Here is a 26,660-nt window from a genome sequence, read left to right on the forward strand (position 1 = left end):
CTTAGAAATAATTTGATTTGGGCCGAGCCCATGGCACACTCAGGAGAGTGCGGCACTGGGAGCGCAGCAGCACTGGGAGTGCAGCGACGCTCCCGCCGAGGGTTCGGATCCTATATAGGAATGGCGGGTGCACTCACTGGCTGAGTGCCGGTCACCGAAAAGACAAAAAAAAAAAAAAGAAAGAATTTGATTTAAAAAGTAATCTTCTTCTCTTCTCCCTAGAGTCAAAGATTTCATGGGGTCAGAGGAACAAATTCACTTACTGGGATGGGTCTGAATCACTTCCTTTGCGTTTTCTAGGAAACTTTGTCACATGTGAACTGAAGGATCCCATAGCTGTTGGTTTTGTCCCTGGGCTCACATGACAGGAAACCACAGGAGAAACACGCTGCCTCTCCTCTGTCAACATTTCACCTATGAGAGACAAAGTGCAATACAACACTTACTTCAAACATTAACTTTTGCTTTATGCATATCCATATCACACAATTTAAATGACTTTTCTATCTTGGTATTTTAAAAATACCAGCTAACAACAAAACATTTAAGAATGAAAGACTAATTATGTACGCTCAAATATTAGAAATGAATTTGTTAGTCCATATTTTTAGGCTTATTTCCCCCCACCTAATTGTAAAAAAAGATTTAATATTGTGTAAAACATGGAAAACACAAAAAAGTAGAAAGGAAGGGGAAAAATCAAATTTCACCAATGTTACTATTTTGAAATATTTCCTATTAGAATTTTTTCTACAGTTGTCATTAAAATAATCAAAATCATCTAGTCTGCTAGTCTGCTTTACTTATGTATCATTGTAACACAGTAACTTTCCAGTGTTGTTATAAGTTCTTTATAAATGATTTTAATGGCTGCAAAATATACCATCATGTAGAGGTGTCATAGTTATTTAACTTCTATTGTTAGAACCTAAGTTTGCTTTTATTTTCTCACCATCACAAATATGTACTTTGATACATAAAGCTTTTTATCAAAAAGCTTTTATACAAAATACTTCTGGTTATTGTTTTTAAATAGAATGCTAGAAATGAGTTAACGAGGTCAAGGGACATGAATATTTTTAACCACGAATTGCTAAATATGACAGTAAAATCCTCTTTGTCTCAAGTGTGGTTTATTAAATGTTTTAGAAAATATAAACATCAGAATCACTGACCAGAATAACCTATATCTAAACTTGGGCCTCCTTAAATAACTATATTTCTCATATTAAAATGTATATAACAAGTTTATACTCATTTGTACCTAATAACATAGATTGAAAATATATAATATTTACAAAGGAGAATGTAATAAATGTACAAAAGTGGGAGATTTTTAACACATCTCTACTGAAAGATCAAGTATTCAAAAATAATGATATAGAAAACTAAATCCACAAATGAACAAGCTTGATATAATAGACATACATGAACCACCATATTTAGCACCTTCAAAATCCAGTGTTGTTTATTTTTGGACACCCATGGAACATTTATAAAAATTAATAATATATTAGTCTAAAAAGAAATTCTCACCAATTTTGACAAATTCACACATAAAAACATTTACTGATTGTAATGATGCTAGAAACCAGTAACAAAGAGATAACCAGAAAATCCCTATATTTTTGGAAATTAAGAAATACACAAATAACTCATGAGATAAGAATTCAAATGTAAAATTACAAAACATTTGGAAATAAATAATAATAAAAATATTATACATTAAAATGTGTGAAGATGCAAAAACATTTACTTAGAGGGAAATTTTAATCCTAAATGTTTTTTTAAAAATTGAAATTTAATGAGCTAATAATTCAAGATATTAGAAAAAGATCAGTAAAATAACTCCAAAGAACAAGAAGAAAAACATAAAGATAAGACCAGAAATGAAATAAAATATAAACACACAAGAGTGCAGATCAAAAAAGCTAAAGATATGTGCTTCCAAAAGCTTAGAAACTTTAACAAATTTACGGCAAGATTTTTCAAGAAAAAAAGAAAGAAGGCACAAATAAAGACAGGAATGAACACGGGGTCACAATTTTAGATGTTCTAGAGATTAAAAAGATAAAATCTCATTGCTGTAGGTTTACTGAATTGTGTCCACCAAAGTCCATATATCAGAAGTTTAAATCCCCACTGTAAACTGCTGAGGGTGGAAAATCCTATCACGGTAATTGAAAGGTGGGGCCTTGAAGAAGTGATTTGATTCTGAGGACCATGCCTAGTGAATGAATTAAAAATTGTGGTCACAGGCATGGTTCTGAAGGCTTTAACAAGGAGAATGCATGAGGAGCTCTCTCTGCTCTGCCATTCTCACAACGTGATACCCTGCCATCACTGAAGTCACCACCAAAGAAAGCCTTCACCAGCTGTGTTCCCTGGACTTTGGACTTCTGAGCCTCTGAAACTCAAAGCAATAAATTTTGGTTTTACAAATTGCCCAGTTCCATGTATTTAGTTACAAGCAACAGAAATGGACTAATACACTCATGAACAACGTTCTGCTAAATATTTGAAAATTTAGATGGAATGGAAAAATTTCTAGAGAATTTTAAACTTACAAAAATTGAAGCAAAAAAAAAAAAAAACCTGAATATTCCTATATTCTTTCTTCCACAAACTATTCCGATGTATGGAAAAAGAGGGATTATCTTGTTCCCCAACTTTTTTTAATGAGGCTTACATAATTTTGATATTAAAACCTGGCAATGACAGTACAATTAAGGAAAATTATATGCCAATCTTATTCATGAACAAAGATATAAAAATCTTACCAAAATATTAGCAAACAAAATTTTGAAACATATAAAAAGATTAATTCATCATAACCAATACAGTTTTATCCCAGGAATCAAGAGTGGTTTAATATTACTAAATTATTGAATATAATGTGCCACATGTAGTGTATTGAATTATGTCCCCCAAAACTCACTGGAGCTTGAATTGTGTCCCCCAGGTTTTATGTATTAGAAACTTAGCCCCCACTGTGACTGTGAAGAGGGTGGAAAATCCTATCATGGCAATTGAAAGGTGGAGCCTTGAAGAGGTGACTGGATTGTAGGACTGTGCAGTAGTGAATCGATTAATAATGGTGGTCAGGGGTGTGGTTCCGAGGGCTTTAAAAGAAGAGGAGAGTCTGTCTCTCTTGCTCTATCTGCTTCCACCATCATGCTATGTGAGATCCCTGAGTCACTGTTGCCACCACCAGATGGACTTTGGACTTCCCAGCCTCAGAAACTGTGAGCAATAAATTTTAATTTTGTTTATAAATTACCCAGTTCCAAGTATTTTTTTATAAGCAACAAAAAACTAATACACCACAATAACAGATTAATGATAAAATATATGAGCATTTCAATAGATGTAGAAACATTAATGAAGAAATATTGAAAGTGTTCCCTTTATGATCAAAAACAAAAACATCCATTTTCAACACAATTATATTAGAAGACCTGCCAATGGGGTAAGGCAAGAAAAAGAAATATGAGGTTTAAGAAAAGGAAAGGAAGACAATAATTATTTTGGCTATTATTGGGAAATGATATGATGGACTATATAGAAAATCCAAAATAATCAACATAAACTTTCAAAAAAGATCCAAATAAATGGAAAGATATGCCAAGCTAATGGAATGGATGCCTCAAAATAATAAAAATGTTACTTCTCCTATAGTAGATATGCCATTCCTCTCAGAATATTTAATATTTTGGTGGAACATTACAAGCTGAATAAAAAAATGTATATGGAAGTGCAATGGGTCATGAATAGCCAAGGAAAAGGTGGGAGGACTTGTCCTATCAGATATCAAGACTTATTATAAGGCTATAGTAATTAAGACATTGTGGTATTGGTGTCAGGATAGACAGACCAACGGAAGGGAACAGAGAACACAGACATGGCATATTATAGACATCTGCTAAATATGAGAGGTGGTATTTCAGATCAATGTAGGAAAAACAGCTTTTTCATAAGTGGTCCTGGGTCGACTGGTTTTCTCTATGGAAAAGGATGAAAGTGGACTCCCTGTGTTATACCAAATATAAAAACCAATCCAGTTGGATTCAAGACCTAAAAGACAAAAACATAATAGAGAAGGCTTTTGCTATGATTTGAATGTTTGTGTGCCTCCAAAATTCATATTGAAACTTAATCCTTAATGCAATAGTATTAAGAGGTAGGGCTTTTACGAGGTGACTGATTAGGCCGTGAGGGCTCCACCTTCACAGATGGGTTGAGGGTGCAAGTTCATCCCCTCCATCCCTTCTGCAACGTGATGATGTAGCAAGAAGGTGCCATCTTAGAAGCAGAGAGAACCAGCCCTTACCAGATACCAAACCTGCCAGCACCTTGGTCTTGGACTTCCCACCCTCTAGAATTGTAAGAAATAAAATATCTGTAGTTTATAAATTACCTTGAATAAGGTAATTTGTTACAACAGCTCAAAGGTGCTAAGACAACTCTAAAGGGGACAGAATATCTGTACACTATTGCTATAGAAAAAAATTCCAAAGACATAAAAAGTAGAAAAAATAAAGAAAAGACTGATAAGTTTGACCATCTTAAATTTAAGTTAATGTTGATCAAAAGACACTTTAAAGAGAATGAAACCAAGCTACAATCTGGGAAAAGATATTTGTTATACATATAAACAACAAAGGGTTAATGTCTAAATTATATAAAGAATGCCCTTTGAATCAATAAGAAAAAGACCAACAACCCAAGAGAAAACTAGGTAAAATGCTTAAATGGGTATTTCATAAAAGAAATTCAAATTGTCAATACAGAAATGAAAAGCTTCTCCATCCCATCAGTAATCAAGAAAATCCAAAGGAAACTACAGTGATATTAATACGTGTTGGCTACAGCAGAAAAGTCTGATGATACCAAGTGTTGGTGAGGATGGAGTAGGGGGAACACTCAGGCTCTGCTGGTGGGAATGTAAACTGTTACAACCACTTCGAAAACCATTTCTGCATTACCTAATAAAGCTGAACACGTGCACAACATACGACTCAGCATTCCACTCCTAGGCACAGATATGGAGAAACTCTTAATGTGTATTAGGAGACGTGTACAACAAATGCATTAGCAGCACTGCTTGTAATTGAACAACAGTAAAAACAAAAATCTGAGAAAACTAGAAACTAAATTTCCATCAACAATATGGATAAATTGTTTATTCACTGAATGTAAAACTAATAGCAGTAAAAATGAATGAAGCAGTGTCATACCCATGATCATGCATGAGCTTCAAAAAACATAATCCTGGGCCGAGCCTGTGGCGCACTCGGGAGAGTGTGGCGCTGGGAGCGCAGTGGCACTCCCGCCGTGGGTTCGGAATAGGACTGGCCAGTGCACTCACTGGCTGAGTGCTGGTCACGGAAAAGACCAAAAAAAAAAAAAAAAAAAAACATAATCCTTAACAAAAAAAGTCACAGCCCCAAACATACAGCATGTTTCTTTTATTCATATAAAGTTCAAAAACAAGTAAAACTAGCCGATATGTTTTTTAGAAATACCTACATGAGTTGTCACCCCATACATAAAAGCAAGGGAATAGTTAGCCCAAAAGTCACAACAGTGCTTTTCTTTGGGAAAAGAAAAATGGGGCACACAGAGGGTTCTAAGGAATTCACGTTCTATATCTTCAGATATTTGTTTTGTTTTTATTCTTTAAATTACACATGTAATTTTTACCATCCTCTGTGGGTATAATAGATCTCACAATAGATCTCACGTTGGGAGCATAATTTCACCAATGATTGTGGGCTACTTGGGAATTAAGTTTCCCATCTATGGTATCCCAAGACTTCCAGGCCTGGACTCTCTCAATGGGGCCAATTCAGGACCACATGCCACATTAGACTGAACATGATTTCAGCTCCTTGCCTTCAATCTGATGGACTTTTTTTTTTTTTTTTAAAGATGACTGGTAAGGGGATCATAACCCTTGACTTGGTGTTGTCAGCACCACGCTCTCCCAAGTGAGCCATGGGCCAGCCCTCAATCTGATGGATTTTGAAAGGCAGAACACCATCTGTTGCCATAGAAAAATGTGGGGAATTTCTTACTTCAAATAGCAAATCAAAAGGAAAAACCTGGAAACACCGATCCAAGCACACCCCAGTGTATATAATACCAGACCCCTGACCATTCCCCCATCCCTCCAGCACACACTCAAGCGAGCATGTTATTTCCCTCACATAAGTTCAGAGACAGAAAGAAAACGAAGATTTTTCTTGCTTCTTATTCTGGGAGGCATGACCTTCACATGTTTCTATCCTACTTCCTTGTTAACCTTTAAAATAAGACACGGATTATCTTTAGGCAGGCAGAATAATCTTTTCACAAAATCAAAATGTGAAGGTTTAGGGGTCTTTATTTTTATGTCCCTGAAGAGGTGAGGAGTGTTGCTCCATAATTAGCTATATCCCATCAAGCCTAGCTGTGTTAGTAGAAGTATATTCAAAGAGAGGGCTTTCTGTAAACAAAAAGAAATTTGGGGTTTGTGGGGCTAAGTAGTTCTGGATGAGATCCGATCTTTGGAAACAATTCAACCTTCATGTAGTGGATCTTTCTTTGTTAGGAGGTGACTCATAACTTAAAGAGTAAAGATCTCATTTTTAATCTTCCAGTCAACTTGACTTTCAGCCTGAGAACACGTGTTAGGAATTGAAATTCAGTTCCGCTTTTATGTAATTCATGTTGGAGGTATCTGATTTAATATTTTGATACTGTCTTTCCTCACCAAATTGAATCACTTCTCAATGGCAAAGTGTTATTTAACACTCAATTAGTTATTTATTATGTGTTATTTAACACAATTAAATAATTCAGAATTTAGACAGAACACAGATACCGTGGTTGTCTTTCATAAAGGAACTTTGTGATCTTATTTAAAATGAGATTAGCTTTAAATCTCATTCCACTCTAAGAGCATCTCCTGGTGATGGTAATCAATCTCACAATATTTTAAAAGTAGTATCAACTTCTCAAGGATGGAAATAAATTATGGGAAATGAGCAGCTACTTGGGAGTCATAACCAGGGGAGGCCAAGTAGCCAGCTGATTTAGGCTCATAGTACAAAAGGGTTCAAATTTAGAATTAGACGTTATGCTTGAAAGAGAATATACATATACACAGAAATATGCACATGCACACACACATTCACAGAAGCGCCACAGCGAGATGGAACAAATTCATTTTTCAGATAACTTAAAAACTTCTGTTTTATCACCTGCCTTCACTGCCAGTAGTATGCTACATATTAAAATTTATATAAAATTTACATTATTTTGTGAATAACTTTTTCTGAAAAATAATTTGTTCAATATAAACATTTAAATTACTTCTTTAAAAAATGAAAGTAGCCCTTGCTTCACTTCTGAGAGTCCATGCCCAGAAAATCTATTTAATCTGATCTACCCACTATCTTTTTAGTACTGTTTTTTTGAAACAAATTTAACATATCCAAGTCTGTTTCTTTAAGATGGAGATAATTTCCTGCAAACCTCATTTATTTGTTTTAGGAATTAAATAAGAAAATGTTTTTGAAATGTGTGTGACAACCACAAGCTTACTGATACTAAGTAACTAGCCCAGCAAAAGAGAGTTGACATTGTTGGTGAGCCACTGCAGACGCCTGAGGTGTCAGTCAGGAAAAGGTACTGAGTTAAATGTCTTTTTTTTTTTCTTAATTAAAAAAAAAATGTTAACCTTTTATTTCAAAATAATTTCAGTTGGCAAAAATAGTGCAAAGAATTCACATATACCCTTCAACCAGATTCCCCAAATGGTAATGTATTACTTAACTCCAGTATAATCAAGACCATGAAATTAATACTAATATTGGATTATTATTTAACGTACAAACTTTATTCAAATTGCGCCTTTTGTCCTCCTAATGTCCTTTTGTTTGCCCAGGATCCCATGATGCATTTAGCACCTGTCATGTGTCCTCTGTTTCCTTTCATCTGGAACAGTTCCTCAGTCTTCCTTTGTCTTTCTTTTTTTTTTTTTTTTTCGATGGCTGGCTGGTGCTGGACCCAAACCCTTGACCTTGGTGTCATCAATACCATTCTACCAGCCAGGCCTCTTTGTCTTCCTTGAGATTTTTGAAGGGTACTGGGCAGCTATTTTGTAGAATGTCCTCCAGCTTAAGTTCATCTGACATTCCCTCTTGACTGAATTCAGATTATTACTTTTCTCAAGAATGCCACAGAAGAGATGCTGTGTCCTTCTCAGTGCTAAAATGCCTTCAATTTTAAATTGTATTGCTTCTAGTACTTTTTATTGGTGCATTAAGATCCTACTCTTCAGGATTCCAAATGGTGTTTGGCCCATAGAATCAAGAGAAGTGGCAGAGAGAAGGTTTACGAGAGCCTCATTAAGGCTATAAGCTCCTCTACTGGAAAGCCTTTGGGGACCATGTCATCTTTCCATCCCCAAATCTTAGCAGAGTTCTTGACACATAGTAAGGGTTTAGGGTTTGTGGAAAGAATAAGTTGCATTTAGTTCATTACTCCAGACGTCTAAAAGAGAATCTGAAAGACGTGAAGTCAGAACTTCCAGAGTCATCTTCTGGGGCTGCTGAGGTCACACTCCATCTATCATTCCCACAATAAGAAATACGGAAGTCCCTACTGCACCTGCTTCACAAACAGGGAGGCCTGCTTCTTGCCACGACTTCGTCTTTACAATTATTCTTCTGTCGAAGAAAAAAGACATTTGTCTGCTGGCAAAAAAAGCACTGGGTAAGTGTGGCATTTGGCAGTGTGAAAAAGCTTTGTAGAATGTTGTTGTTTTATAGGTTTACGTTAATGCATGACAACGGAAACACAAATACCGTTTCTTACCACTGACACGTTACTTTAACATGCTTAGTCACATGATAGATAGACACAAAGTCCTAACTGGCACTATTCAAGGACAATGCCATCCTTAGATAGTACTCCACTCAAATTACAAAAAAACTTTTGCTCAACAGAGATTTAAAATATTCTGTTATTTCACAGGATTTATTAAGAGCCTAATCTAGGAGGAGGATATATCTTAAAAGGCTAAGATTTAGAATCTACCCTCAAGAAGTTTATAATCCTGTATATGTTTGTGCATATGTAGGTGCACATACATACAAACCAAGTACAGAATGAAATTAGACCTAGATGGAGGTACAAGCTTATGCTGCAAGAACACAGAGGGAAGAGCACTTAGTTCCGTTTTGCAGGAGAGAGTAACATTTTTTTGCATGGGCATTTCAGGCTTAGAGAACACCATGAACAGGAGGTAGCTAATGCAGTCAGTAAAATCCAGTGCTATCACTAGAAATGATGTTCATGATGAGTTTTATAAGCATAGAAAATACTTACGTAATGTTCAGTGAACAAAAGCAGGATGGAAGATACAGACTATGGATAAATAAGAAACAAAGATAATGCATTTGCAGGAGAGGGGGAAAAAAAAGAAAGAAACACAATGAAATGTTTCCAGGAGTTTCATCTGAGTGGCCAAAGGATTTTTCTCCTTCGTACTTTTCTGTATTGTTCCAAAATTTTCTTAGTATTGTGTCTTACTTTTATAAGACGTATACACAACTTAGAAAGAAAAAAGAATACCTATGGACTATTGAGGAATAGCAAGATCAGTCAGTATGGCTGGACACAGCATACAACTGACATTGCAAAACAAAGCTGGGAAAGTAGACTGCACTAGTTCAAGGCAGTTCATAGTAAATGCTCCCCCCTCCTGGCAGATCAGTTCTGGACTTAGTCTTCTTACCAAGAGCTGTAACTTTCATCCTGATGTACTCCACCTTTGCCTAACCTAAATGACTGGCCTATCATCTGGATTCCTGTTTACTTCTGTAATAAAGATTGTACTCGGAACTGTACTCTGAATACTCTCCTGCTTGGTTAGGGAAAGATGACTTTGCTGCTAAGCTCGGACAGGGGAGGCCAAAAGCCCTTTTAGGCAGGGGTGGGTCCCACAGCATATCTCAGATACATAATTGAAACATCACAGAAGGGTCTACCTCTCCTACCTAGATTGTAGGGAGGAAATTTGATTCTCCTGGCCTTGACCTCACTAGTAGCAAGACGTCTAAAAGAGAAGTCCTGAGAATGGTTCTTAAGATTAAATCATTTTCGGAGAGGAAGGCTCAAATACGGGGAGAAAGGGACCCAGCTGCAGGTCCCTGGGACAAAGCATAACTATCTCAGACTTCATAAACTAAGATGTATTTAGACTTATTTTCTCTGTAAATTTTTATTTTAAGACTCTTAATTTCTGTGAGTTCCAAATAATAAAGGGGAAACCATACACGTCTAGATTCCAGGGACACAGAGCTTTGCTGGCAGGTGATTTTGTCAATGATCACACAACAGCTGGAGAACTGAAGTAGAGAAAATAGATGTTTTTGCTTGGCCAAGGCCAGTCACTTGCCAGGGAAGTACACAGAAGTTCAAAAGGACCTATGAATAAGTGATGCCGGTAACAACATAGGTGCATCCCACAGTGCAGGCTGGGAGGGAAAGCAGGAGACACCCAGAGGGAGCTGAAATTAGAACGAGGAGGTAGATGGAGTGCCTGGAAATAACACTGAGGGTGAAAAACAGATTTTAAACAAATGGGAGAGCCATAAAAATATGAATCCATGTTCACTAGGGAGCAGTTGAGACTTGAGGATTCAGAAGTGAAGCATTTCCAATTGATTCAAGGGTCTTTGGAACAGGTGCCTGAATGAGTAAGTGGGAAAAACACACTACATTTCCTCTGCTCTCACACAGCATAGTCATTGACACAGAAGATAGACTTCTGGCTTCTGTGACCAGATGTGGGAGGAATTCTCCCCATTAGCAAGCAAGCCAGCAGTTCTTCATTGGACGCCAGCTGGGTGTCCTCCAATTTAATTCGGATTGCACAAGGTGAAGGCTCAGTCCCCAAGACTGCCCCTCACTTCAGATGCCAGTCGCAAGCTCAGGCCTTGGAACTTCTGACCAAACAGCTGTAAGTCAGTGTTCCCACAATCCCTTCCTTGGGTTTGATTAGTTTGCTTGAGCGGCTCACAGAACTCAGGGAAACACACACTTAACATTTACTGGTTATCATAAAGGATATTACAAAGGATTTAGACGAAGAGATCCACAGGGTGGGGTATGGTATTCCATGCCCTCCCCGGATGCACCACCCACCAGGAACCTCCACATGTTCAGTTATCCAGAGGTTTTTTTGGAAGTTTCATTACATAGGCATGATTGCTTAAATCACTGGCCACTTGTTATCAACTTAACCTTCAGCCCTTCTCCCCTCCCTGGAGGTTGGGGGCGGACCTTGGTCTTTCCTGTGACCAGCCCCCATCCTGAAGCTACCTAGGGGCTGCCAGCCGTCATTAGCATGCAAAAAGACTCTTATCACTTTGGATATTCTAAGGATTTTAGGAGTTATATGTCAGGAGACTAGGCCGAAGACCCAACATATATTTTCACGATATCACAGTGCCCCAGGAGTGTCTGCAGTGAAGTGAGCACAGAATATGTTGGAAAAGAGAAGAAAGACCAAAGTGGCCCAGGATGACATCAAGGGATGGAGAGGAGAGGAAAATGCCTCTAAGAATACGAGACAGCAGCTTCCTGGAGGACAGCAGATGATTGAAACAAGGATGGGATGAGGGTGCGATGAATAGAAAACCTAACTGATGCCAATTCAGTGACTGCAGGGAATAATGTCTAACAATGGCAAAGAGGCTGAAATGAATGCCAACCTCACGTCCTCGTTCTGAAATACACAAGAGAGGGATTGGCTTCCACAATGCCCCTTTGGTCAATTCCCTAAAATTGAGGCTGAGCATATTACAAATAACCTGAGAATTATTGAACTAAAAAAAAGATACCTTTTTTTTTTTTTTTGCATATCAAATGGATCAATACTGATAATTTATTGCACTGGCTTTGGAGAAGCAGAGGGGTGAGAAGACACTTCCATAATTTCATATACTTTTGGTAGGAATGACTGTTCATATAACTTTTCCAGAAGTCAACTGGGAAAATTATATCAGTGTACACAAACACACACTGTCCTCTGATCCAAGTCTATTTATTTGAACTTATCCTAAAATTATTAAAAATTTACATAAAGCCTTTTGTATATAGAAATTCATGAATATGTTTCAACAGTGTAAACCTGAAAACAACCTAAAAGTAAAAAACAAACAAGGGAACAGCTAAAAATTAGGATGTAATCATGTAATGGACTACTACGCAGCCTTTAAATACAATGGTTTCAGATTATGTATGAAATAATAAAGGCTACACAAAATATTAAATTTTGTATAATTTTTTTGTTCTTAATTATTTTAAAATACTGTGTAGTAATAGAAAATTTGAGGTACAGTACGGCCAACAGATCGGGAGACAATTGCCACTGAAAACACAGAATATTACTCAGTTCCTGTATTAGTCCATTTTGTGTTGCTATAACAGGATATCTGAAACTGGGTGATTTATAAAGAAAACAAAATTTATTGTTTACAGTTTCTTAGGCTGAGAAGTCCAAAGTCCATCTGGTGGTGGCGACAGTGACCCAGGGGGTCTCACATTGCAAGATGGTGGAAGCAGAGAAAGCAGAGAGAGGGAGAGACAGACTCTCCCCTTCTTTTAAAGCCCTCGGAACCACACCCCTGACCACCATTTTTAATCCATTTACTACACATGGTCCTACAATCCAATCATCTCTTCAAGGCTCCACCTTTCAACTACCATAACAGGATTTCTCACCCTCTTAACAGTCACAGTGGGGGCCACGTTTCTAATACATAAAACTCAATTTGAGCTTTAGAGAGTTTGGGGGGACATAATTCAATCCAATTCCCAAGAGGAGGGGGTATAGTGCCCGACACCATCAAGGGGGACATGTGGGGAACCACAGTCAGAAGAACAGTCAGAAGGACAATGTGCAGGCAGAGGGAGAGGGGAGAACTGTGGGCAAGAGCCTCAACTGTGGTTTTGGCCAGAATAGGTAAGGCAGTCTAAGTAAATTTAGCTTTGGCTAGTTAGAATAATTTCAGCAGGCTCTGGGGCACAGGGGCTGTCCCAAGTTCTCTGGTACCTGGCCCTGGGGTGATTAGGGCAGGTGGATAGTGGCCCAGACTGCAAGAGCCCAATAAAGGAGGAGGTTGGGCTGTGGGCTCTGGATTGGTTGGTTTATATTTGAAAAGTGCACTCAAGAGTGAATTGCTTACTCTCTCTAGGAATTGGCTAACCCTGGGAGGGGCAGTCAAAGCAGAATGCAGAAAAGAAAATAACAGAAAGGTAATATATTCATATTTTTCTTAATTCACCAAATTTTTTCTACAACTAACACGTTGTATTAGTCCATTTCTGTTCCTTATAACAAAATATCTGGAACTGGGTAATTTGTAAGAAAATTAAATTTATTGCTTACAATTTCAGAAGCTGGGAAGCCCAAAGTCCAGGGAACACATCTGGTGAGGGTCTTCTTTGGTGGTGGCTTTACAGCACTAGGGTCTCACATGAAAGAAAATGGTGGAGCAGAGACAAACTCTCCCATGCTCTACTTTTAAAGTTCTCAGAACCACACCCCTGACAATCATTATTAATCCATTCACTACCGCATGGTCCTACAATCTAATCACCTCTTCAAGTCCCTACCTTTCAACTACCATAACACATATACCAATTTTTTAACTCATAAAAAATAAATATAACAAAAAAAAGTTTTGTGTTATTTACACCCTTGGGTGTTTCTTTGAAAGGATAAATTTATACCACAATTCAAAGAGACAGGGACACAGCAGTCCTTCTTATATTGTTTTCTTAACCCCCAAAGCAAATATGGGCTGCTGATGTCATGAACTTTGTGTTGTTAAAGATGCAAAAACATACTGAACCACTTCCATGGAACATCTGCATGTCTTCCTGAACAGAGGGACAGGGCATTTCTAACCAAATGCAAAGGATTCTGGACTGACCCTTGTCCTATACTGTGTGTGAAAGACAGGTCTATTTGGCAAAAGTATGTAGGTGAATTAAGGAAAAGCCTTCCACAAGAGTTACCTGCCTTCAGAAGAGGGGTAACTTTTTTGAGGGCGAGGGGTAACTCTACTGGTTTCAGAAAGTGGCAGCCACATGGCTTTGATCACATCTATGTGCCACACTGGGTAAGTGATTGAAGGCATTAGTTAGGTGCCATGTTTAACTCTTTGCAAATAACACTGGCATCTAAGAGTCCATAAAGCGCTGTTGCTGGTGGCAGGAAATAGCCCACAGTCTGCTAAAGGCACCTGCTTTTGCAGGGGGAGTGACTAAGTAGACCCTGACAACCTGTAACGATTTCTGAGGACTTTTCTAAAGAAAGTACTTCCTGACTATATGAACTACATAAAATATCCACCAGTCAGGACTCAGCTCAAGCACAATCCCCTGCCTTAATGAGAACACTGTACCACACACAACATGAGCAGCTCACCACCCCTGCTGAGCATGGGACTGAATGGCAGCAAGCTGGCACCAGGCACAGCAAGAGCATTTTCGTCCAACCACCCTCTAACTTACTGTGTGACTGTACTAGGTAAATTGTTTACCTCTGTGGTCATTTCCTCATCTGTAAAAGAAAAGTTATGATAAAGACCAGAGTTACCTTATAGAGCTTTCGTAAGAAAAAAAAAGAGAGAGAGAGATAAGTTGGGCAGATATTAAGTCGTACATTAATTACTTATCTGAATTGAGTACAGTGGGCTTATGGCCAGAAGTAAGATCCAGACAGATCCCAATGTGCAGCTCCACCCTCATACCTCAGACTGAAGGACAGTGTAACCATTTAAAGATGACTGATGCCAAAGTCCAATTAAGAGGCAGGTCCGCTACAGAGTTAGATGAAATCAGAATATAGTGCCAGATAATTAAGATTTCTACATCAAAATCCTCATATTATTAGTGAAATATAATAAATTTCTCCCACCCCTTCTAAAGAAGGCAATAATAGACATTAACCAATAATCAAACATGTAATTCAAAACTGTGATCATTACTGTGAATTAAAAGCAGTGTGCTATGAGGATCTTCAGTATTCAAACCACCAGCAGTGTAATTATTGCACAACAGCTTTGGTTATTTCATCCCATTGCTTAAAATCCACTACGGCTCCCTGCTGAGTTTAGGATGACATGAAATACCAGGTCTTGCCCAGCACAGCCCAGCACAGCACTGCCTGAGCATTAGCCACATCCCATGCTACTCTCTTACCTATGCCCTGGCAATGGCCTCAGTGCACCACACGTTCCCCAATCATCTCATGTTTCCCCATGGCTTTGTCTCTCTGGGCATGCTTGTCCCTCACCAGAATGCCCTGTTCTCCTACCTGGTTAACATAAACCTACCTGTCAAGACACAGGGCAGATGTGATCTCCTACAAGAAGCCTTCTCTGACCACTGTCCCCAAAAGCCAGAAGTTGCCACCCTATCGGGGCCCCTTCTATGCATGTGGTAGCACTTTGTAATTGATGCCATCACTGAATTTATCCCACTTCATTGTAATTCTCTCTCTACTAATCATCAGGCACAGCTTCTTGAAGGCAGGGACCATGTTTCTATTCGCAGTTTAACAGAATCCCTAACACATCACCCACACTCAATAAATGAAGAAATGATGGATTATTCAATAATTGGTGTTAGGTCAATTCCTTAACTATTCAGAAAATGTTAGATCTCCATTTCCCCTTACTTACCAAAATTAATTCATGATGGATTAATGAGTTAAATGTAAAGAAATAAAACCATAAAAGTGTAAGAAAGTACATATATAGGTAAATATTTATATACAGACAGTCTTCAACTCATGATGGTTTGACTTATTGATTTTTTTGACCTTAGAATGATGCAAAAGTGATACACATTTAGTAGAAACCATACCTTGAATTTTCATTGAAAAATTTTAATAACTTTGTTATAAAATAGGCTGTGTTAGATGATTTTGCCCAACTATAGGCTAATAAGTGTTCTGAGCGCGTTTAAGATAGATTAGGCGAAGCTATGTTTTTCAGTAAGTTAGGTGTATTAAATGCATGTTAACTTAGAATATTTTCAACTTATGATGGATTCATCAGGATGTAACCTCACTGTAAACCAAGGAGTACCTGTAATTTTAAAATGAAGAGAGACTTTTGAAGTCTGATGCCAACAGTAAAAACCATAAAAGAAATGACTACATAAAAAAATTAAAATTTCTGTAAATCAAAAACCACCACAAAATCAAGACATATTAAAAAAAACTAGGGAAAAGTTTCCCCCAAAGTTTCTTTATGTCTCTTTGCAATTCAGCTCTCCCTCCACCCCAACCCCAGGCAAACACTGCCCTGCTTTTTGTTACTTAAATATTTGTTTGCATTTTCTAGGTTTTATATAAGTAGAATCATATGACATATGCCCTTTTGAGTCTGGCTTCTTTCTCTCAGCATAATGATTTTGAGATTTATCCATGTCCTTACATGTATCAGTAGTAGTTTGTTCCTTTTTTATTACTGAGTAATATTCCATTGGGGAGGTATATCATATTTTATTTATCCACTTAATTCATTTCTTGATGGCCATTCGGGTTGTTTCCAATTTTTGGCTAATGTAACTAAAGCTGCTACAAATATTCATGTACATGTCTTTGGGTAGGCAGATGTTTTCATTTATCCTCAGTAAATACTTTGGAGTAAAATGACTGGGCTGTAAGGTAGGTACATGTTTAACTTTTTGAGAAATGGTCAAACTGTGTCCATAAGTTGGTTGTGGCATTCCTACCAATAGGGTATGAGAGTTCTAGTTGCTTCACATCCTCACCAACACTTGACACTGTCAGCCTTTTTAATTTTACTCATTCTAATGAATGTGTCATGTTATTTCATTGTAATCTATGTAATTTTAAGGCATTTCAGTTATTTGAAAAGTCTACTTCTTAGAAGGCCAAAAAAATACTCTGTAATTTCTATCCATCAATCCTATATCTGATAAGTCGAAGAAGTTTTCAATTCAGTTGCAAGAATTTGTGTAAGGCACAAGTTACTGTTGTGTAAGGCACTGTGGTATAAGATGGAGAAGCTGCAAAGATGAGTACTACATAGCATTTGCTCTCAAAGAAATCAATCGGATACATACAAAAATTAACTACAAGGCAGAATGAAAAGTGTCTTTAGAGACTATGGAGACACAATGCTCCCTAAAGTCTTCATGAAGGACGTGGCACTAAGATCATCTGTATAGTGTAGAACTCAATCTTTCGTTGACAAGCATAACATCCCACACATTTGTCCCAAGTTCTTCTCTCTCCTAAGCCAAACCACATGGCTCTTTCAAATATTACCCATAGGATGCTTTATCACCAGTCTGATTGCACCCTCCTGGACATATTTTGCTTAAAAATCCTCTGATTTGTGGTGCAAATGGAATACAACTAGGAGTTGTCTAGTCCACATAGAGCAGAGCAGAACTTTTGTTGATAATGGTTTGAACACTTTCATAATGTACAGGGCTGCATTTGCTTTTATTTTACATAAATAAACAGGCTTTCACTTTACACTATTGAGTCATTCATATATAATTATGCAGCTGGAATTGACATTACAGATGGTCTCTTTCCCTCTTTTTCCAAGAAAGAAGTTCTACAGTTGATTAAGTTATTTGCCCTTTATCCTATAGCCAGGGGAGGAAGAGGACCTCTACGTAGGTCTCCTGACTTCCAAACAGCGCTTTCCTCAAGTTAACCCAAATCTGTCTTTTCTACAGGCTGTGTTAAGCCACATCTTTACTGTTTCATGTCTTCATTTTTTAAAATATATATATATAAAGTGCTGGCTTTTTTTCTGTTAAATTTAATCTTTTTTGGCATCACTCTTTCAACATCTTTTTGGAGTCAGATTATATCTAACTCTTCCCTAAGCCTTTCCAAAATATGCCACCTGCAAAAGTGACCAGCATGATATTTACATCTTTAAACCAAATGACTGGCTGTCATGTTGAACAAAACCGCCAGAGAGAGAACAACAGGGCATTTACTCACTATGTCCAAGTACAGCACAGGCAAAGTAAGACCCAAGCCAGAGCTACAGAGGAAAGCAAAAGGCTGACCCCACGGAAGAGGTACGAATGGTCAAAATGGACTCAGACACTTCCTCAGCAGGTGGGATATCTGAACTATTTGGGTTGGAGAAAGCAGTCTGGGAGTAGGACTGCAAACAATGCCAAGGTGTCAGAGAGCCTGGGGATCAAGGTATGCTGGCTGCATGGATTATGTTGGGCCTAAGTCTTAAAACGAGCCTACTAGTAAAGAACAGCCAGGGGTTTCCCAGGCTTGCTCAGAGCAAAGGCACATATATGCTAGAGCATGTTTGAGGTAAGATATGGATTTGCTTGTATTGCTCACACTGGACAGTGTACTGAAGACGGTCTTCAAATCAGCAGGGGCACTGGATTTCTTACACAGCGTATATGACAGTACTTCAAAAAGTTCTTAGAAAAATAAAAATAAAAGATAATATGAATTTTTTTCATGAACTTTTTGAAGACCTCTCATACTAAGTTTCTCCCTATCTGATCATGAGGGCGCGGCATTCAGGATGAAACATAAATCCATTGCAAAGATGTGAATGGGAGAAACTGGAGGCAGACAGAATTTATGTTTATGACTTCAAAACCTTAGAATGAACTCAAAGACCAGTTCTCTAGTTTGCAGCACAACCTGGTAGAAAGGATATGGTACAAAAAGAGCTAGCCTATTCCCTTATTTGGATGGTGACCTGGTGAGTGGCACTTGTCAGCTGTGGTCCTATAAAGTCCTGCAGATCATTCAATTGGTAAATATTTATCGAGCATCTACTATGAACCAGATGCCATGCTGGGGGCTGAGAATATGATGGTGACCAAGGAAGAGACTACACCATCATGGAACTTCAAGTCTGACAGATCTTCTTGTGTGTCCTGGAGTTCTACCAGGTACCAACCAAAGGCTTGAGTGGCACTGGTGGTATGGGGAAAGGGAAGGGAAAATTATTATTATTTTTTCTTAGTGTTTTGTTTTGTTTTAATTGGTTATAAATATTCATGGAGTTCAAAGCAAATAGTCATCACTCATGCCTAAGATGTGATGGCCAGATAAACACTTGCAGCACATCCACTACGACAAATTGTGATTATATCCCATGTCCTCCAACTATCCCCTCAATTATCCCCGACCTTCCTCCCCATCCCCCTTTCCCCACTCCGCTTTGTACCGCTAGGTATGTTCTCTCCATATCAAGTCCAACGCACCACGGTGGTCTTTCTTTCCTTTCTTATCTCTTAGTTCCCACTAATGAGAGAGTATATACAGTATTTATCCCTCTGTGCTTTGCTTAATTCACTCAACATAAGTCTCTCCAAGCTCATCCATGTTGTTGCAAATGGGAGAATTTCATTCCTTGTTATGGCAGAGTAGTATTCCATGGTGCAGATATACCAGTTTCCTTATCCAATCATCCATCGATGGACATTTAGGTTGGTTCCATATCTTGGCTATTGTGAACAGAGCTGTGATGGACATGGGAGTGCAGGTATCCCTTCGACATGACGATTTCCATTCCTTTGGATTCCCAGAAGTGGGATTGCTGGATCGTATGCAAGATCTATCTGTAGTTGTTTGCGAAAACTCCATAGTGTTTTCCATAGTGGTTGTACTAATTTATAGTCCCACCAACAGTGTAGGAGCATTCCAGGAAGGGAAAATTATTGAGAAATAGTATCATTTATGTGTATCAGTGAAGAAAACCTAGTGCATAATCTTGAAGTTTTGAGGTACATGACCATGTCAACTGCCTGTATGACATTCAACACCAAAGATGTTATTTGGAAGTTTGATTTATCTCTTGCTTGACTACACACCTGTGGTTTTGAATTTGAAGAGTCTTAAAATGTACCTTAAAAAATCAACACCAACAGTCTGACAATAGATGTTGGGAACAGAATACCTTCTATAGTATTGGTAGACAAAAGCCACATAAATGAGAGGCAAAGTCAGAATCATGGTAAAGTGTGGAAACAAAACTTTGAAAACAAAGGTGTAATCATCACATTCAAGAAATGAAATAAAGTAGGAATTAGGTAAATCAAAATTTATGAGCCAGAAAGATCAGAAACATGCCAGGGAGTTTAGCACGAGTTGGATTTGGACAAGCAATTCAGAATAAGGCCAAAACAGTCATCAAGTCCAATAGAATATAAAAGTTCCTGAGTTCATTCATTTGTTCACACATCATTTCTTATCTAATGGAGTAGAAAAGTGGAGGATTTTCTTGGCTAATTTTTAATTTGTTGTTTAAGTCAACTGTAATAAAGTGTTGCTTTTTAAGTATTTGATTCAATATAGAAAAAATAAACTAGTTTAGCTCTTAAAGATAAAAATTCATATAAAATATTTGGAGAATATCCCCAAAAGATACCGGGTTTTCTTAATTTTCAATAAAAGATTGATAGGAGGGAAAAGCAATGAAGAAATCATCTTGTCCAATTCACTCTCCTAACAACTAAGGAAACTGAGGCTTATATGCTCAGTTTGAGTAACATTTCAGTTTATATAAAAGAAAAGAAATAGAACTTAAATTTGAAAGCCTCCTTTGGAGAAACAGTTCTCATGTCCCACCCTGATCTCTACAGAAAGTGAAGATGAACAAAAGACACTTGGAATGAATTTCAGTGTCACTGCAGAATGCAGTCCTCTCTCCCACTAGCTTTTAGCGAGCAGGAGTGGGGGGCACAGCTTTTGGAGACAGGTGTACTGCCCTGATACATCAAGGAAAGCTATAACCACTGTGCATCTGGATTTCAACAAGACATTTTTCAAAGGTGGAGAGTAGTGGGCTACTTTAAGCCTTTCATGGTAGCCTTGAGAAGAAAATGGAGATGGATTAGAAGAAATCTGGGGCAGGAATACCAGTTAGGACACCAACCACTGCGGTGAAGGGAATGACCAGGAGAGTAATGAAAATGGAGATGAAGTCACGATCATAGGTGGGACCACAGCATCACTGCTGTCACCCACCTGACCACCACTGCCACAAATAAAACGACCTTCTACTGAATCCTTACATGCCAGGGACTATATCTTTTACATACCTTATTTTACATAATCTTCACTTCGATCCTACAGTGTTTACTGTCTCTGTTTAGCACATGAGAAAACTGAGGCTCAGAGAAAAGAAGTAACTTGCTGTGATGGTCTTTTTACTGTGTCTCCTTGGCTAGTCTACAGTCCTCAGTTATTCAGTTAAACACTGATCTAAATGTTGCTGTGAAGGTATTTTGTGGGTGTGATTAAAGCCCATAATCAGTTGACCACGAGTAAAGGGAATTATCCTAGGTAACCTGGGTGGGCCTGATTTAATTAGTTGAAAAGCCTTAAGAATGGGGCTTTTCTGAAGAAGAAATTCCACCTGTGGACAGCAGCTTCTGCCTGTGGTGGAGAGTTCCAGCATGTCTAGACTGACAACCTGCCCTCCAGACTCCTGTCTAGCCTCGCCAGCCCCCACTGTTGCATAAGCCCATCCCTTGTAATAAGTCTCAATACACATGGCCTCCTCTGGTTCAGCCCCGACTAATACACATGCCAAACATCACACAATTGTGAGCGAAGGAGCTCAGATTCTCTCAAAACCAACGGAGGCCCATTTTCCACACTCCCTCCCAACAGAACATCAGTTTTAGACATCAGCGCTTCACAAAAGTGGTACCACGTCCAAATGCCTCGCAGGCACTGAAGGAATGCAATGCAGGGCAAGGTTAAAACCCTGGAGGCCAGTCTGCCTGCATTCAAATTTGGCTTGGCAACCTTAACCTTAGGCAATGTAATTTGTGCCTCAGTTTCCTCACCTGAAACATGGATTAATAACAGTACCTACCTTACAGAGTTGCTGCAGATTCAATGACTTGTACCATGTAAAGCCTTTAGAACACCTGGCACATAGTAGATACTCAATAAAAGTTAAGGATTATTAACTATTTTGCGGAACCAAAGAGTAAAAATGACACATGCTAAGCTTTTAAAATGGGGCCAAGTGGGAGCGGAAACACCCACGATGACTATAAGGAAATCAGTGTCATGGGAAACCACTCAGCTATTATGCAGAGTATAATCAGAGTGATATAAGCACTGAAGAATGCTTCCCTGACTATGACCATTCCAGAAAAGGCCAACATTTCATAGGCATCCTACCTAATCCAGGGATGGGAGAAACAAGAAACAGCAGTTCATCAGAATTTCAGTTCCACGCTGAAACAGAAAAGTCCACTGACTCGCTCCAGACCTTGTAGATCCCCATGCAAAAGAAGAATGCAGGGTTTAACATTTTCACCATCAGTAGGTTTCTCCAAAAGGCACAAAAATGTGTTTAGATTTGGATAGTGTACAACCACATCACTGTTACACATGGAAAAATATAACCCCCAATAAAATACAATTCCTAAAGGTTATAAGTAACTATGTAGAAGACATGATGTAGGACATTATCATGATTAATATTAATTATTCAGGCATGATTTGACATGCCAAATTCTACACAGAGCCTATAAAAGATATATGGTTCCTGACATCTCAGGTATCGACAAGATGAAACACCATTAGTTTAACTTCACTACTGGGGGGAAAAATTCACTGATGTTCATAAAAATATTTGTGTATCTTTCACTGAATGGTGATTATTCTAGAAAGAGGAAAGAGCATTTTTTTTTTTTTAAAAGGAAAGCATGATACTGCAACAGGCAAATATTAAAGGTCTACAAACTGAAACACAATACAAATTTGTAAAGCAATGAAACTGAAAGTGCCATTTATGTCTTTAATACTATCTAGGCCTAACACGCCATAGTAACAATAATGATCATAATCTAAAGCTGCTTTCATGCTCTTGCTAGGGAAATAGCTAACAAAAATGATTTTTAAACCTTTGATAAGTAATTTGTCCTACGTGCCTTCTAAAATTTGAGATGAGGCTGTTTCGCTTATGACAAGTCCCAGACATAGCTATGATTATTGTTAAAAGAAACTGATTCACCAAAAGTGCTAGTATTTTCTGAACTCAAGTTGAAAACTAAATAAAAGGACCAAAAAAAAAAAAAGAAAGAAAACTAAAGAAAAGGAGAATTGTCCTAAAGAAGCCACTAGCACCATGACGCATGGAAAACTGGCTTTGGTCTCTTTTCTAGGTCAGCATGGTTGCCTGGGCGACATAGCAGAGGTGGCCTTCCTAGAATGCGACAGTGTTTGTCTCCGTGGTGGTGCAATCACAGCCTACCTTTGGGCACCATGTTAACTCAGAGAGGAAATTTAATTCTCCAAGCAGGCTGTAATGGAAATTAATGAAATAGTACTCGTGATGCTTTTCAGAGGAAAGAATTTAAAGAATTGAAATGGATTTAAAGATATAAGCAACTGCTTTTCCAGAGAAGAACAGAGGATGAAAGAGAGAAAGAAGGGGCCCAGATGGTCCTGGAGTGAAGGCTAAGATACCCAGGAACTCTGCTTTCCAGCTGTCTTACTGATCAGAAATATGCTGCAATTAGCCTTTCAGGTGACATAAAAGCTCTGTTGCAGACCAGGAGCCAAAGAGAAGATGCCCATGCCTCTCCTTCTGTAGAGTGGGAAACCACCTGTGTGTACGACAGACTTTCTGTGTTGACTGCCCATGACGCTTCACAGACCTGGGAGGGGAAGCCCAACACAACACCAGCAATGCAACTCTGGCAACCCCGTTCTTATATTCAGTTTTCCTATCCAAAGCCAAAGAATACTAACATCAGTTCTTCCCAGCACAACACTGGTGATATTCCATCTCCATGCCCATATACCCTATCTTTGCTGCCTCTACAAGAGTTATTGAGCCATCCATGATAAAATTGGCACCTTCTCTGAAAGCCTTCTGTGACTTTCTGCTCCATGAACTTGATATAATTTCTCCCAACTTTGGGAAAGGAGGCTAACACCTAGCAGTTAGCCTATACACTTTACCATGTTCTGTCTTGTATTGTAAATGTTTGGGCTGCACTTCTCACATAGCCTAATAAATTTTGTAAGCTCTTTTGCCCCTTCTCTTGCTTTATCCATCTCTCTCCATCTCTGTTTGCCTAGTAAATAGTGACTATTTAATGGATCCTTTATGAATGAAGGATCCACATCCAACCCTGTCCACACCTTACACAAACCATCGTTCACTCGAAAATCCACAAACCTTTATTAAGCACTTAACAGATGCCAGGAATTGGAGATTGCAAAGAGTAAGAACCAAGCCTGCCCTCCTAGGAATGTGCAACCTAAGTGTGGAGCTAAGAAACCTACATAAATAACTCGTGGCACAAGCACAACTGTTATCACAGACACAAAAAAACTAAGTGTGAAAATAGGAGGGGAGAATCATTTCAATTTTGGTGGAGAGGTTCTGGGAAGGTTTCAGGTGGAAAAGGGGAAAAAATCTTTTGTTGACTGTCAGAGTTCACTAAACAGTTTGGAATCATTATCTCATTTAATTCCCATGACAACCCTCCACGTTGGGCATTTTTATGTCCATTTTATAGATAAGGAAACTGGAGCTCAGAGAAGTAAAATAATTTGGCCAAGGTCACACAGCTAGAAAATAATGGAACTGGCATCACACTCCCAAAGGCCTGCTTCCAAAGCTCATGCTGATTTTCCGACACCAGATCTCCTCCTCCGCAGGCAGATACTAAAGAAATGACACCTGCACCCAGCTCAGCCTTCAAGCCGGTGGCATGGGAAGATTCTACAGGCCCGTCTGAAGGGAGGGCATGGGCATTCCTGGAGCAGCCAACAGCCTGAGCAACAGCCTGGAGGTGGGAAACATAAACCATGTTGGGGAAAGGCGAATCCCCTCACACAACTGAGTATGTGCCGTAGCAGGGGGGCAAAGTCGAGGTGTTTTGGAGAAGGCTAGTGGATGAGTCCGTACCGTCCCTGCAACATGCAGTGAAAACATGACAAAGTGTACTTAAAAATGACACAAAACATCCTAAGTAAACATTTCGAATGTCTTGGAAGTTATTGTTTTATGGCAATAATCTTAACCTTCAACTCTAAATATCCTATAATGCAAACCATTTTGAGTGGAAGGATTGTCTCTATATTCCCTTTTCCCTTAGACTTCTTTGTTTTTATCTCTCTTTAAAGATACTATCTAGAGATTTAAACTATGAGATTAAAGACTAGGCAAACTAAATACCAATAATTTACTTAGGTAAATGTCAAATTTCCTATCACACCAAGCAACATTTAAGTATTTTCAGAGAGGATTTTAATATCATGTAATTGGGCTGATTTAAACATTTCTAAATATTTTATAATATTTTAAGTTTAAAAATTGGATGGGTAAAGGAGCTGTTACAGCCTAAAGTGATATGATATGAGCACTACATATCAGGGACCAGCAAATGTGACAGCCCCCAAGTAAGAGAAGAAAACCGGGTGGGGGGCATGCCTAGCTAAGTGTTTCATAAATTCTCAGCAAATACCTAGAAATACTACACACCACTACAGAGAACATATTCCGCCAGTGGTCCCAGCTCCAAACCGAGCTGACATTGCAGGCTCTTCTTAGTTCTCACAGCCTTCTGTCACTGGGAGGGAGGGAAGCACTGGGCCAGGCAGGGGGCTACAGAGGGCTGGGATGTTGAGAACCAGGGGAGCCACTCCAAGTAGCAGACTTGCAAACACCGGGACAGGAAATCACCATCTCTCAGAAGAGCAGATGTCTCAGGCCCCTTGCCTCCTCCAGGGCACCTGAGTCCCTGCTAATGCCGATGACGGTGCTGGTGCGTCAGCAAGCACCTGAGTAATTCAGCTTTCACTGCGGAAGAGTGGAGGCGCTAAACTAAATGGGACAACTGAAATTAGGGCTCCGGGAACGAAATGTTATTACTGCGTTTATGATTTCCTGAACATCACGTAAAAGGAAAGATTTCAAAAGGATGCTATAATCAATGTTTGCAGCACAGAATGAGGCCAGGCTTTTTAGAACCAAGGAGTCTTTCCACAAGGAAAAAAGTAAACTGAAATCACTGTACTATCTCCACTAATATTTTGGCTTTTCCTACATATTTTAAACATTACATTTCTATTTGATTTTCCTGGAGGCAAATGACAGGGTGGCAGCACCTGTCCTCCCTTCCTTCTCTCCAACATTCTGTGCACACCTCCCCTTCCCCATCCTTCCTTCACTCACTCTTTCCCCCAGTGCTCCTTTCCTTCCTGCTCCTCGTTTTCCTTCCTCTTCCCTCCTCTTCCTCATCCCTTTCCCCCTTCCCTCCCTTCTCACCCCTTCCTCCCCATCTCCTTCCTTCACTCTCTCCTCTGCCTTCTCTCTTCCTCCTTTATTGTCTCCACCCCTCTACTCCCTCCTCTCTTTTCTGCTCTTTCCTCCCCCTTAAACATATAAAAAGTAATTAGCCCATCCTGGCTTATCTCAAGTAATGCATTTCCAGCTGAAACTGCCCAGGGAACCAGGCCAGGAACGGTAGCTTAGGCGAAATTAGTTGGAACATGATTTTTGATTTCTGAGTCACAAAAATGAATTTAAGCCACTATGATTGCAAAACTACACCTCAAGAGTCTGATAACATCACAG

The 26,660-nt window shown here is 38.8% G+C and overlaps 1 protein-coding gene across 1 annotated transcript in view; it reads right to left on the reverse strand.

Annotated features, from left to right (window-relative positions):
• BMAL2 (basic helix-loop-helix ARNT like 2) overlaps nt 1–24,891 on the reverse strand; it is a 69,768-nt gene extending 44,877 nt beyond the window's left edge. The window contains exons 1-2 of the mRNA XM_063115704.1: nt 24,678–24,891; nt 264–414 (exon numbers count right to left, since the gene is read on the reverse strand). Of these exons, the coding sequence (XP_062971774.1) occupies nt 264–414; nt 24,678–24,891 (365 nt within the window). The remainder of the gene's footprint in view (nt 1–263; nt 415–24,677) is intronic.
• Between the last annotated feature and the right edge of the window lie 1,769 nt (nt 24,892–26,660).

Source organism: Cynocephalus volans, chromosome 12 (genome assembly GCF_027409185.1).
Source record: "Cynocephalus volans isolate mCynVol1 chromosome 12, mCynVol1.pri, whole genome shotgun sequence".
Lineage (NCBI taxonomy): Eukaryota > Metazoa > Chordata > Mammalia > Dermoptera > Cynocephalidae > Cynocephalus > Cynocephalus volans.